The 14,005-nt window shown below is 44.4% G+C and overlaps 1 protein-coding gene across 2 annotated transcripts in view; it reads right to left on the bottom strand.

Moving 5' to 3' along the window:
- LOC117355220 (arf-GAP with dual PH domain-containing protein 1-like) overlaps positions 1-14,005 on the bottom strand; it is a 113,879-nt gene that overhangs the window by 14,274 nt on the left and 85,600 nt on the right. For both annotated transcript variants that reach the window (XM_033933445.1, XM_033933446.1), the window contains exon 9: positions 10,400-10,471. In XM_033933445.1, coding sequence (XP_033789336.1) covers positions 10,400-10,471 — 72 coding nt within the window. The remainder of the gene's footprint in view (positions 1-10,399; positions 10,472-14,005) is intronic.

Consider the following 14,005-nt stretch of genomic DNA (forward strand, 5'->3'; position numbering starts at 1 on the left):
CATCATGAACCCCAGATCAATGCCATAAGTGTTATAAAAAAGCAAGGGCTAGGACTCTCTCCTAAAGTCTGTGCTTGTTGTCTTCATAGTCTCAGAAAGGCCAGACACCCTAGGGCAGTGGTTCTCAACCCTGTCCTAGGGGACCCCCAGCCAGTTGGGTTTTCAGGATATCTCTAATGAATATGCATGGAATCCCAATCAATACTGGAAACGGACGTATTCAAATACAAATCTTCCCCTATTTTTTGTTTAACCACATAACATACATTTAGAAGAAGAGAAAAACTAATACATATATGCACACAAACATAAGAACATAAGCATTGCCTCTGCTGGGTCAGACGAGAGGTCCATCATGCCCAGCAGTCCGCTCACGTGGCGGCCCATCAGGTCCAGAATCTGTATAGTATTCTTCTATCTATACCCTTCTATCCCTTTTTCCTTCAGGAAAAGCACAGTTACTTACCGTAACAGGTGTTATCCAGGGACAGCAGGCAGCTATTCTCACATATGGGTGACGTCATCGACGGAGCCCAGATGCGGATGCCTCACAAGCAGACTTGCTTGAAGAAATTCAAAGTTTCGAGTTGCCCGCACCGCGCATGCGCGAGTGCCTTCCTGCCCAGCACAGGGTGCTTCTCCTCAGTTCAGATAGCTAGCAGAGAAGCCAACCAGGGGAGGTGGGTGGGTTGTGAGAATAGCTGCCTGCTGTCCCTGGATAACACCTGTTATGGTAAGTAACTGTGCTTTATCCCAGGACAAGCAGGCAGATATTCTCACATATGGGTGACCTCCAAGCTAACCAGAATGGGATGGTGGGAGTGTTGGCAATTTAGGAGAATAAATTTTGTAATACTGTTTGGCCAAACTGTCCATCCCGTCTGGAGAAAGTATCCAGACAATAGTGAGAAGTGAAGGTATGAACCGAGGACCAAGTAGCAGCCTTGCAAATATCCTCAATAGGTGTAGATCTGAGGAAAGCTACTGAAGCTGCCATTGCTCTGAATTTATGGGCTTTGACTTTACTGTGAAGGGGTAATCCAGCCTGGGCATAGCAGAAAGAGATACAAGCCGCCATCCAGTTTGAGATGGTACACTTAGAAATAGGATGTCCCAACTTATTTGGGTCGAAGGAAACAAAAAGTTGAGGAGCAGTTCTGTTTGGTTTGGTGCGTTCCAAGTAGAAGGCCAAAGCACGTTTACAGTCCAGAGTATGAAGAGCTGATTCTCCAGGGTGAGAATGAGGCTTTGGAAAAAAAACACTGGAAGTACGATGGATTGGTTGAGATGAAATTCTGAGACCACTTTAGATAGGAATTTCAGATGAGTACGAAGAACTACTTTGTCATGATGGAACACCGTGAATGGTGGGTCAGAAACTAAAGCTTGCAGCTCACTGACTCGTCGAGCAGAAGTGAGGGCAATGCGAAACACCACTTTCCAAGTGAGATACTTCAGATGAGCCTTATCAATTGGTTCAAATGGAGGCTTCATGAGTTGAGTAAGGACAACATTGAGGTCCCAAACCACAGGAGGGGGTTTGAGAAGAGGTTTGACATGGAAAAGTCCTTTCATGAATCTGGATGAGCAGAGAGGGGTTTCCCTTCAATAGGCTGATGGAAAGCCGCAATTGCACTGAGATGGACTCGTATAGATGTAGACCTGAGGCCAGAATTGGATAAGTGTAAAAGATAGTCCAAAACAGAAGATAAGGAGGAATGCTGAGGCTCCTTATGATGAGAAAAACACCATGTAGAAAATCTAGTCCATTTTTGGTGATAGCATTGTCTAGTAGTAAGCTTTCGAGAAGCTTCTAAAATGTCTCTTACAGATTGAGAAAACTGAAGAGGGGTTATGTTGAGAGGTACCAGCTGTCAGGTGTAGAGACTGCAGGTTGGGATGAAGCAGAGATCCCTGATTCTGTGTAAGCAGAGAAGGAAAAACTGGTAGAAGGTATGGTTCCCTGCTGCTGAGTTGAAGTAGAAGGGAGTACCAGGGTTGTCTCAGCCACCGAGGAGCAATTAGAATCATGGTGGCATGATCGGTCTTCAACTTGACCAGAGTCTTGAGAATGGGAATGGAGGAAATCGTAGAGGAAAAGATTTGTCCATTCCAGAAGAAAAGCATCTGCCTCGAGGCGGTGAGGAGAATATATCCTGGAGCAGAAATGAGGCAGTTTGTAGTTGTGGGGAGCTGCCTATCTGTGGCGTTCCCCACTGTGAAAAAATGTGATGAAGAGGCGAGGAATGGAGAGTCCATTCGTGAGGTTGCAGGAGACGACTCAAGTTGTCCGCCAAGCAATTCTTTGCCCCTTGAATGTAGACAGCTTTGAGGAAGGTGTTGTGGCAGATTGCTCAGTCCCAAACCTCCAGAGCTTCTTGACAAAGGGAGGCAGACCCTGTCCCTCCCTGTTTGTTGACATAATATATGGCGACTTGGTTGTCCGTGCGAATGAGGACTACTGTGTCGTGAAGGAGATGTTGAAAAGCATGGAGAGCTTTGAGGATCACTCTGAGTTCCAACTGATTGATATGACACTGACGATCCGTACTGGTCAAGAGGCCTTGAGTACGGAGACCATCGAGATGAGCGCCCCAAGCGCAGGTCGAAGAGTCTGTTGTGAGGACCTTCTGATGAGGGGGTGGTTGAAAAAGCAAGCCTCTGGAAAGATTGGAAGAGAGCATCCACCAACGGACAAACTGCTTCAAAGAAGGAGTGACTGTGATGTGTCGAGAAAAAGGATTGCAAACCTGCGTCCATTGAGATGCCAGGGTCCACTGAGGAATTCTGAGGTGAATTCTGGCAAAAGGAGTCAAGTGTACTGTGGAGGCCATGTGACCCAGAAGTACCATCATGTGTCTCGCTGAGATGGAAGAGCAGAAAGACACTGTGTGACAGAGTTGAAGAAGAGCTTCCAGACGTTGTTGCGGAAGAAATGCTCTGAGTTGGACAGTGTCCAGAACAGCTCCAATGAATTATAGATTCTGTGAGGGCTGAAGTTGAGATTTGGGAAAGTTGATTTCGAATCCCAAACTTTGTAGGAACCAGGTAGTCCGTTGGGTCGCTACAATAACCCCTTGAGATGTGGAATCTTTGATGAGCCAGTCATCGAGGTAAGGAAATACCTGAAGACCATGATTTCTTAGAGCTGCTGCTACCACTACCAGACACTCTGGGAGACGAGGCCAGGCCGAAAGGCAGAGCTCTGTATTGATAATGCAGATTCCCCACCCAAAATCTGAGGTATTGACGGGAGGCCGGATGAATGGGAATATGAGTGCAGGCCTCCTTGAGATCCAGAGAGCATAACCAGTCGTTCTGCTCGAGAAGGGGATAAAGAGATGTCAGGGTCAACATTCAAAATTTTTCTTTGACTAGAAATTTGTTGAGAGCCCTGAGATCCAGAATGGTTCGCAGATCGCCCGTCTTCTTCGGAACAAGGAAGTAACGGGAGTAAAACCCCCTGTTCTGCTATTCCAAGGGAACTGGTTCGATGGCATGGAGATGAAGCAGAGCTTGAGCTTCCTGAAGGAGAAGGGTGGTCTGGGATGGATTGGAAGGATACTCTCTTGGAGGAAGCTCTGGTGGAACCTGAGTAAAATGGAAAGAGTACCCTTCCCTGATGATGGTAAGCACCCAGAGGTCGGATGTAATTAATGTCCATCGGTTGTAAAAATAATGGAGACGACCTCCTATAGGGGGAAAAGAGACAGAGACAGAACGGTGTAGGTATTCTCTGTTGTAAACAGTCAAAAAGGCTGAGAAGCCTTAGGTGCAGCAGAAAGTTGCTTCTGAGGTTGCTGATTTTTCAGAGGAGGGCGAGTATAAGGAGCCGGCTTTGGAGCAAAACGCCTTTGATAGATAACAGCAGGGCGTGCAGGCTTGGCAGGAGCTGGTTTGGTTTAGGTCTGATGATTGAAGCAAATGATTTTTCATGGTCAGATAAATTCTTGGTGGCTGCCTCGATGGATTCATCAAAGAGGTCTTTGCCTTGACAAGGAAGGTTAGCATCCATGTCAATGGTACGAAGCCAGGCAAGACGATGCATAGCTACAGAGCAAGCAGCCACTCAAAGCAGCAGATAGCTCAAAGGCATCATAAGATGATTGGAGGAGATGGAGACGTAACTGAGAGAAAGAAGCAATGACTTCTTGAAACTCAAAATGCATGTGGTTATCCATATAAGTCAAAAACTTTGGTAGAAGAGAAAGAAGAAATTCAAAATAAGTGTTAAAATAAAAATTATAATTGAGGACTTTAGAGAACATCATAGCATTCTGGTAGATGCGACGTCCAAATTTGTCCATAGTTTTCCCCTCCCTTCCAGGAGGAACTGTGGCATTGACCTTGGAAGGATGGGATATCTTCAAGGAGGATTCAACAAGCAGGGATTTATGAGATAATGGTGAGTTATCAAACCCTTTGCGATGCAGTTTTATACCTCGAATTCAATTTTCCTGGAACTGCTGGTATGGAAAAAGGAGTCTCCATGCATCGAGCAAAAGTCTGATTCAAAAGCTTATGAAGTGGAAGCTTGAGACACTCTACCGGAAGTTGAGGAAGATGCATGACTTCTAGATATTTCTTAGCATATTTGGAGCCAGTATCCAATTGTACATCCAAGTCTACAGCCATCTGTCGCAGGAAAGACGAGAAAGATAGCTGATCTGCCAGTGCTTTGCCTCGAGAAGGATTTGAGGACATCGAGGCAGCCTGTGTCGAAGAAGAAGCTTCGGCATGGAAAAAGGCATCAAAGGAACCTGGTGACTTGGACGAAGCAATCGAGACCGGAATATCCTCGAGGTCCGGCATCGGAGACCTCGAATGAGGAGTCGGCGGTCTGGTCGAGGTTGGAGTAGATCGAGGTTTCGAGGAAGATGGTTTATCCTGAGAAAAACGATGCCTGGAAGAATGCCTCGATGAAGGCCTCGAATGGTGGTGAGAACTGTGTCTGGAACCAGATCTCGAGGATCAAGGAGATTTCGCCTCGGAGACGTAAGCAGCCGATGTATGAATAGGACTAGAGGCTGTAGATCGAAGCTCCAGAGGCTTGGTGGAGGAACCTCAATGCACTCTCAAAGACTCTGCTCCTTGCTTAGAGTGTGAGGATTCTCGTCGATGCACTCGCAAAGAATCTGCTCCTTGCTTTTCGTGCTTGGATGGCAGACCAGACACTCAGAGAGACTCTGCTCCCTGCAAAGAGTGTGGAAGCTCAGACTGGGGCATAGGAAGCGGCTCGACCTCGCGGGAGTCTGCTGAATGCCCAGGCTAGATAAGAGGAAGCAGTTTAGGTCCCATGTTAGTAAGGAACTGAATAAACTGCTTCTCTAACATGGTCTGGAAAGAAGCCGGCAAGGATAGATCCGCGTCTGAAACCGGACCACCTGCCTTGGCTGGAGGTTCCTTCGAGGTAGTGTGAGTGTGCTTCGACTTAGTAGTCTTGGACACTTTAATCACCACCGGTGGAACCGACTGCTGAGCTATCTGACCTGAGGAAACAGGGGAAGATACAGCAGATGATGTCGAAGCAAGAGCCGCTGCAAACAACGAAGGTCTGATGAGGCTCGAGGTGGAAGCAGTAGGCGCAGAAGGAGCCTCGATGGAAGTCGAGGCCAAAGACGCCTTCGAAGTTGAGGGATCAGTAGGAGACTCCATCTCAAAAAGCTTGTCCACCAGAATGCAACGACGCTTGAAAGCACGAGGCTGAAGTGTTTGGCAAGGCAGGCATGACCTAGGATGATGTTTTGGCCCAAGGCACTTGAAGCAGCGTCTGTGAGGGTCCGTGAGAGAGATCACGCGCTGACACTTGCTACACCTCTTAAAGCCTGTAGCAGGTCGGGACATAGGCGGAAAAATAGCCGCCGCAGAGTCGAAGCTCGCGGGCTGCGGTTGAGCGGCCCATCCCTGAAAACGAACAGCAGAAGACAATTTTTTCTTTTTTTTTTAATTAAAATAAAAGAAACAAAATGAAACAGCGATTCATGAAGAAAAAAACACCAACCGCGGTTGAGAGAAGGGAAAAAGTGAACGAAGTTAAACGCAGAGAGTCAAAGATGGACTTCTCGGCTCCGCGGAAAACTGAGAACTGAGGAGACGCGCCCTGTGTTAGGCGGGAAGGCACTTGTGCATGCGCGGTGCGAGCAACTCGAAACTTCGAGTTTCTTCAAGCATGTCTGCTTGTGAGGCGTCCACATCCGGGCTCCGTCGATGACGTCACCCATATGTGAGATTACCTGCCTGCTTGTCCTGGGATAATTATCTAATCCCTTCTTGAACCCCGATATCATGCTCTGTCGTATCACACTCTCTGGAAGCTCATTCCAGGTGTCCACCACCCTTTGGGTGAAGAAGAACTTTCTAGCATTGGTTCTGAATCTGTCCCCTTTTAATTTTTCCGAGTGCCCTCTCGTTCTTGTAGTTTTTGAAAGTTTGAAGAATCTGTCCCTCTCCACTTTCTCTATGCCCTTCATGATCTTGTACATCTCAATCATGTCCCCTCTAAGCCTCCGCTTTTCCAGTGAAAAGAGCCTCAGTTTCTCTAGTCTTTCAGCATAAGAAAGGTTTTCCATACCTTTTATCAATCGTGCCACTCTTTTCTGGACCCTCTCGAGTATCGCCATTTCCTTTTTAAGGTACGGCGACCAATATTGGACGCAGTACTCCAGATGCGGGCGCACCATCGCCCGATACAACAGCAGGATAACCTCTTTCGTTCTGGCTGTAATACATTTCTTGATAATACCTAGCATTCTATTCGCCTTCTTTGAGGCTGCTGCGCACTGTGCCGACGGCTTCATTGTCTTGTCCACCATTACCCCCAAGTCCTTTTCTAGGGTACTCTCACCCATTTCCAGCCCTCCCATCGTATAGCTGTACTTCGAGTTTCTGTTTCCTTCATGAAAGACTTTACATTTCTCTACATTAAACTTCATCTGCCATCTCGTCGCCCACTCTTCTAGTTTGTTCAGGTCCCTTTGTAAATTTTCACAGTCCTCTTTTGTCCCAACTCCACTAAATAGTTTGGTGTCGTCTGCGAATTTTATTACCTCGCACTTCGTCCCTGTTTCTAGATCGTTTATGAATACATTGAACAGCAGCGGTCCGAGCACTGACCCCTGTGTAACACCACTCGTGACCCTCCTCCAGTCAGAGTAGTGGCCCTTCAATCCTACCCTCTGCTTCCTACCCACCAACCAATTTTTGATCCATCTATGTACGTCTCCTTCCACCCCATGGCTCTTCAGTTTCCGTAGAAGGCGTTCAAGGGGTATCTTGTCAAAGGCTTTTTGGAAATCCAAGTATATGATGTCTATGGGGTCCCCTTTGTCCATTCGTTTGTTAATTCCTTCGAAGAAGTGTAATAAGTTCGTTAGGCACGATCTTCCCTTGCAGAAGCCATGCTGGCTTGTTTTCATCAGTTTTTTCTTTCTAGATGCTCATCGATGCTGTCTTTTATCAGCGCTTCCGCCATCTTCCCCAGAACATTAATAATTTATTAATCAACCTTACTTTTTCATAAATATTATAAATATATTAAATATACCACCCTCTGACTTATAACAAACACCTATTTCAACAGACAACCCAGGCAAATGCCCTTGTTGCCCCGAAAACCTGGATAATCAGTTCCACATTGTTCAGTGTTTTATTTAAAATGTCCTTGCCGAACTGGTGCTTCATAGATTAAACTCCTGCTTTCATGATAACATCTTGTTCTCTCTTGAATAACAACTGACAGAATTTTCAAGAAAGAACAAGATGTTATCATGAAAGCAGGAGTTTAATCCATGAAGCACCAGTTTATATAAAGACAATATATAAAGACATTTTAAATAAACACTGGACAATGTGGAACTGATTATCCAGGTTTTTGGGGCAACAAGGGCATTTGCCTGGGTTGTCTGTTGAAATAAGTGTTTGCTATAAGTCAGAGGGTGGTATATTTAATATATTTATAATATTTATGAAAAAGTAAGGTTGATTAATAAATTATTAATGTTGTGTGCGTATATGTATTAGTTTTTCTCTTCTTCTAAATGTATGTTATGTAATGAATATGCATGAGAGAGATTTGCATATAATGGAGGAGACAGGCATGCAAATATGTCTTATGCATTATTCATTAGGGATATCTTGAAAACCCAACTGGCTGGGGGGGTCCCCCAAGACAGGGTTGAGAGCCACTGCCCTAGGGAAACAAGTTTTCTGCCACTGAGACACTGGGCCTACTTATAAGTAATTCAGCGGTGCCTAGAGGGTAGCAATTTTTAGACAGGAGATTTTGACCCAGCTTATATCCAGCCCCATCTCGCCCATTCCCCACATTCATCACCTTTATGTGCCAGCACGTCAATGGGAAACAACTCAAAATCTCACAGCAAGCATTGGCTGTGAGATCTGAAACTGCTCAGGATTTCATGCAGGCAGAAATGAAACTGAGTAGTTGGATCCCAAGTCCTTCGGTAGCAGTATTCCTGCTTTTGCATGGGAGATGGCCTCCAGGAACTGGAGACTCCCACTCAATGTGGGAGTTTTGACAGGTCTGATATTTTGCATGTACAATGTGTGGTGGAGGGAGAGCATGACCCTTTTGTAGTGGCCCGGGCCCTCCGGGCCCCATCTTGGTGGGGGCGCTGGCACCTCTCCTTCTTTCCGCACCCCTACTCCTTCCCACTCCTCCCCCACCATGCACACGCCTTCACTACCCCCTCCCCCCCCATCGTACCTATAGCTCCAACCTGCTGCTCACATGGATAGCGGATAGTGTAGCTGGTTTTTAGAAAGGTTTGGACACATTCCTGGAGGAAAAGTCCATAGTCTCCTATTGAGACAGATATGGGGGAAGCCACTGCTTGCCCTGGATTGGTAGAATGGAATAATCTCAATAGAGCACCCCATTATTAAATGCTGCTATTCCTGTGGTCTCCATTTGGTCATGTGGAGCTATCAACAGAAGAACTGTCTTCAACCACCCTAAATGCTGCCCCACAAAAGCAGTCAAAATTATGGCTATAATGAACTCAATACATTTACACCAGCTGAGAAGCTGATGTAAATATTAAGTATATTTTATAAGGAATATGTGTATAAACTACAACTCCACTTATGATATGCTCAAACTCCGTCCTCAAACATATGTATACCCAGGTTGTGAGTTTGAATCCTAGCATGGCCAATTGGCATGCATGTTCTGTATAGGGGGAGGAGGGCAAAGTTTTATAAGAGGCGTTTTATGCATATATATTTGCATACGCTCAAACAATGTGCTTTATAAAAGTTACTCCATAAATTTACAAAATACAATTTGATGAAAAAAAAGACAGATAAATAAAACAGTAAAAAAAAAAACAACCCCAAATAAACATCCCCAATACAGTTTTGCTTTTGCAAACAACCCCCTCCCCTATAAAATTAGCCAGCACCTGCTTAGGAAAAGAATTCACATGTAGTCCATCTAAAATCTAACTGAAGCCAGCAGAAATCAAGTAGATACTTTGTTAAGTAAGCAGGTTTTTACTAATCAGACTCCCAAACCTTCAATGATAGGTTAGCGAGTTCCAAATGTGAGACCAGCTATCCCTTCTACCGCTGTCTTCTTTGTTCCAACAGAAACAGCTCAAACTCTTTGTCGGGTATACGAGGGGCTTTTGAAAAGTTCACAGCCCAGCCAAGAAGAGAATGATGTGGAGCCATAAAACTTACAAGTTATTCCACACTTTTCTTGACACTTTTCATATCATTTCATATCACTGAAACGAAAAGTGTCAAGAAAAGTGTGAAATAACTTGTAAGTTTTAGGGCTCCACATCATTCTCTTCTTGGCTGGGCTGAGAACCTTTCAACTACTTCTAGTCTATTCCTTTTCCATTACTAGTAATGCTCCTCAAAACAACTTTAATTAGTTCTCCAAAATCTCCTCCAAACGATACATCTCTTTTCTACCATATCAAGGTTTTAACCAATGTATGGCTGGCTTGTCCTTCAGCATAAAATATACTTAGAGCTTCTGTTCTTAGGTGTATATAAATTATATATATACATGTTTATTTCCCAGCTAATTAGAGCTTCTTTCAGGGTATTAAAAAATTGGTGTTTATCGGTGCTTTTGTGGTTCAAGTCCAATTGTGGGGTATCTTTTTTGTGGAATCAATTGTATTACCTGTCAGTGCAGAAAGGTACAAAAACTGAGTGAAGGAGAAAAGCAAGCCAAGGAGGGGTGAACGATTTATTAGAGGAAGTGGGAGTTTTCCAGTATTTATCCATTAAACACCTAACTTAATATTTTTGCATTGACAGGTGTTTTATCAGTGTTTATGAGTTAAAACTCAAAGTAAAAAGCCCTTCTTCCCAAGTCCAACCTGTGCACCACAGATGAAAGGTCAAAGGTCATGCCACTCACTAAAGGATCCTTGAAGTACATCAGTCGGCGGTGGTCCAATGTAAACCAGCGCTTCCTAAAACCTTCCGTTTGCTGCAGAGTCGAAAATAAAAAGAATGAGAAGCAATGATATCACCTGCATGGCAGCAATACATGTCCCACAACCGAAGTATACTCTGGTAGTACTTCATCCTTTGGGGAATTCACATTCATGTTTTTGAGCCCAATAACAAACTATGAATCTTGTCATTTACCCCCTCCTTTACAAAGCTGTGCTAGCATTTTTAGCATCGGCCGCCATGGTAACAGCTCTGACGCTCATAGAATTCCTATGAGCATCTGAGCTGTTACCACCGCGGTCGGCGCTAAAAACACTAGCGCAGCTTTGTAAAGGAGGGGGTTAATTAGGAAAGGGAAGGCAAGAGCGGCTGGATTGACATGTGCTGGTCATTTTGTGGCCGCAATATATAAACAGGCACCATATAGCTTTACAATATTAGAGATTTAAAACGAGTACAAAGAATAGTTAATGATTTAGAGAGAAGTGAATAAGGACTACACTAACAATTGGTTAAGATTTATCAGCCGCATTTTATGGAGCACCAGCATCGTTCCCTTTTAAACAGAATCTCTGTCTCAGTGGCATAAATTCGAATTGCAAGTACATGTTAGGGAAAGCTCCTGGAATGGAAGATCTGTTGATCTAGGAATCTTGAAGGCATGGCAAGGGGGGTGGGGCAGCCTACACTTTCCAGATATTCCAGCTCTTTTCATATCGCCTTCCCACTTTACCTTCTCCATGTGTCTCTGGTCCTCCCCTCACCCAGAGCTAGGTCAAGCACAAGGAGCTCAATTGTCCTTTCCTTGAAGCTGCTGAAACAGAGGTGACAACCTGTAGCCATCTTTGAGCTGCAATATTAAGAGAGAGCCAGTGTAGGCTTCCTTGTACTAGGGTTGTCAGATTTTCTGTTTAAAAAATAATGAACACCTGGCCCCATCCTGGTCTGCCCTAGCCCCGCCCAATTCCACTTCTTCCCCATTCTGCCCCCATAGCCCTGCCCCAGTTGAACCTCCTGTCTCCTTCCCCGTGGTCTAGAGGGCATTTGCATATGCGCGAATGTCGACGTGATGATGTCATGTGCGCGTGTGTATGATGCCATTGCGTCAACATCTGTGCATGCACAGAGGGTCTCCAGATGGGGCCACGAGCTTGGGGTCTTTCAAAAACCGAATTTTCCCGTATGTCTGATAACCCTATTTTAAAGGAAACTTGCGCAGGGGCTCATAAGCTCTGTGCTAGTTCTTTTTTTTTCCTGATTAATTTGTCAGGACTATGTATGTATTTTTCATATGAATTACAGCAGAATTACCAAATAGTTCATCTGCATTAAATACCCCAGTAAACCAGATACACGAAATTGGTGTATTCTATTTTTTATTCTGTTGAAGCTTAGAAAGAGAATTTTTCCAGAAGCTTTAGGGCCTTAAAAGATTATTATGTTTTCCTTGTCAGAAAAGGACACCAGGAGCGTGGGCCCTAAGCTTTTCCCCCAGAGTACTTATGTCTGATGCAAGGGTTCCCAAATTTGTTTCAGGCAGTGGCGTAGTAAGGAGGGGAGGACCACCCCGGGCGCTGTCTTGTTGGGGGTGCAGGCACCTCTCCACCCCTCGCTCGTGCCCTCCCTTCCCCCCACCCCCATACCTCTTTATATCTTCACCAGTGCAAGCAACTTCTCAGGCCTGCTGCTTGCTCTGGCCTGGCTTCCCTCTGAAATCACTTCTGGGTTGCGGGGTCAGGAAGTGACATCAGAGGGAAAGCCAACGCTGGCATGAGCAGCAGGCCGGAAAAGCTGATTGCGCTGGCAAAGATTTAACGAGGAACAAATGGGAGGGGAGGGGAGGGTGTGAGTGTGACATGGGGGGAGCGGAGAGGAGTGGGCAGGGGGTGCCATTGTCCAGGCGTCTCCTACCCTCGCTACACCACTGGTCCCAGGGTAATCCTGGTCAGTCAGGTTTTCAGGATATCCTCAATGAATAAGCAGGTTTGGTATATTTTGGTGATTGCAACCTTCATACGGAACACTCATTGGAGTTACAAGAGGTCTTTGAACATATGCAATGTACATAAAGGAGTGGATTACACAATAAGGACAGTTTGCTGTTCCTATGTGACCCATTGGTACGGGTCTTGCACAACAAATTTTTTATCAATATTGTGTACTATATAATAATGTGGGTTGGGAGGGTTTGTGCATGAATGAGGTGTGAATAGTATATTGTTGATGTTTAAATTATTGATGAGATTTGGATTTAATACTACTATTTATTATTTCTATAGTACTGAAAGGTGTACACAGTGCTGTATATTTTAACATACAATAGGCAGTCCCTGCTCAGAAGAGCTTACAATTTAATTTAGACAGGACATTTCAGGGTTGGGGAGGTTATAGTGGGTATAAGTATCTAACAGCATTGAGAGGGAGTTAAGAGTTGAAGGTAGTTTCAAAAAAGTGGGCCTTTAGCTGGGATTTGAACACTGCCAGGGACAGAGCACGATGTATTGATTCAGGCAACCTGTTCCAGGCATACGGCGGCGCAAGAAAGAAGACTTAACCAAAATGAAATACCTAGGTATATATGTGGGACCCACGCTGGAGGATATGGAGCAGTATAACACAGATTATATTCTAAATAGCATCAAAGATTATACACTGACATGGTCCCCTCTTAAACTAACTTGGTGGGACCGCCTGGACAGCATTAAGATGATGATACTTCCCAAAATAAATTATATTTTGAGCATGATACCATTTTTGCTTAAACGACGCACATATCATGACATTGAAAATTGTCTAAGTACATTTTTGTAGCAGAATAAACAACCCCATATTGAATTGCATAAATTAAAACAAGCTAAATCTATTGGGGGGAAGGGGTAAATTTTCCTGACTTCTTGCACTATCACCAAGTTCTCATGGCTGAATGTTGATTCTGCTGCTAATTCCCTTACTTGGTTGCAATTGGAAAAAAGTGTATATGGAAATATTCGCCTCACTTTTACACTTTCAATCCCACTACACCCTACAGATAATAAACCAACCAATCTACTATTTCACTCATGTAGTACTCAAGGCTTACGATAACTTGATGGAAACTAAATGGTATGAATCTCGACGAATATTGTGGCATAATGATCATATAAAGATTCAGGATAGATCAATTAACTGGATATTGTGGCAGAATTGTGGTATCTGGACTCTCCAAGATTTAATAAAGAACTCTCAATGGATGTCCTTTGAGGAATTACAAACTTGTTATAACTTGCCACTCCATTAGCAGTATCGTTGGATACAACTGAGACTGCTTGAATGCTCTTTTTCCTAATGTAGGGCAATTAAAGACTATCCAAGAACTACTTTCTTAAATTTCATTAATCAATACTAATAAAAAATGAGTTGCCTCCAGATGGTATGACTTTATGAGAAGGTCTTCAACTTCTTCATTAACAAGCATGATAAACGCTTGGCATGGAGATTTGGGACTTTTGCCTGAGGAAAAGATGTGGCGGGAAGTTTGGAAAAATATGTTTAGATCTTGTCGCTCTGCCTGCGTTCTTCAATCTCTGTT

This window comes from Geotrypetes seraphini, chromosome 2 (genome assembly GCF_902459505.1).
Source record: "Geotrypetes seraphini chromosome 2, aGeoSer1.1, whole genome shotgun sequence".
Classification (NCBI taxonomy): Eukaryota; Metazoa; Chordata; class Amphibia; order Gymnophiona; family Dermophiidae; genus Geotrypetes; species Geotrypetes seraphini.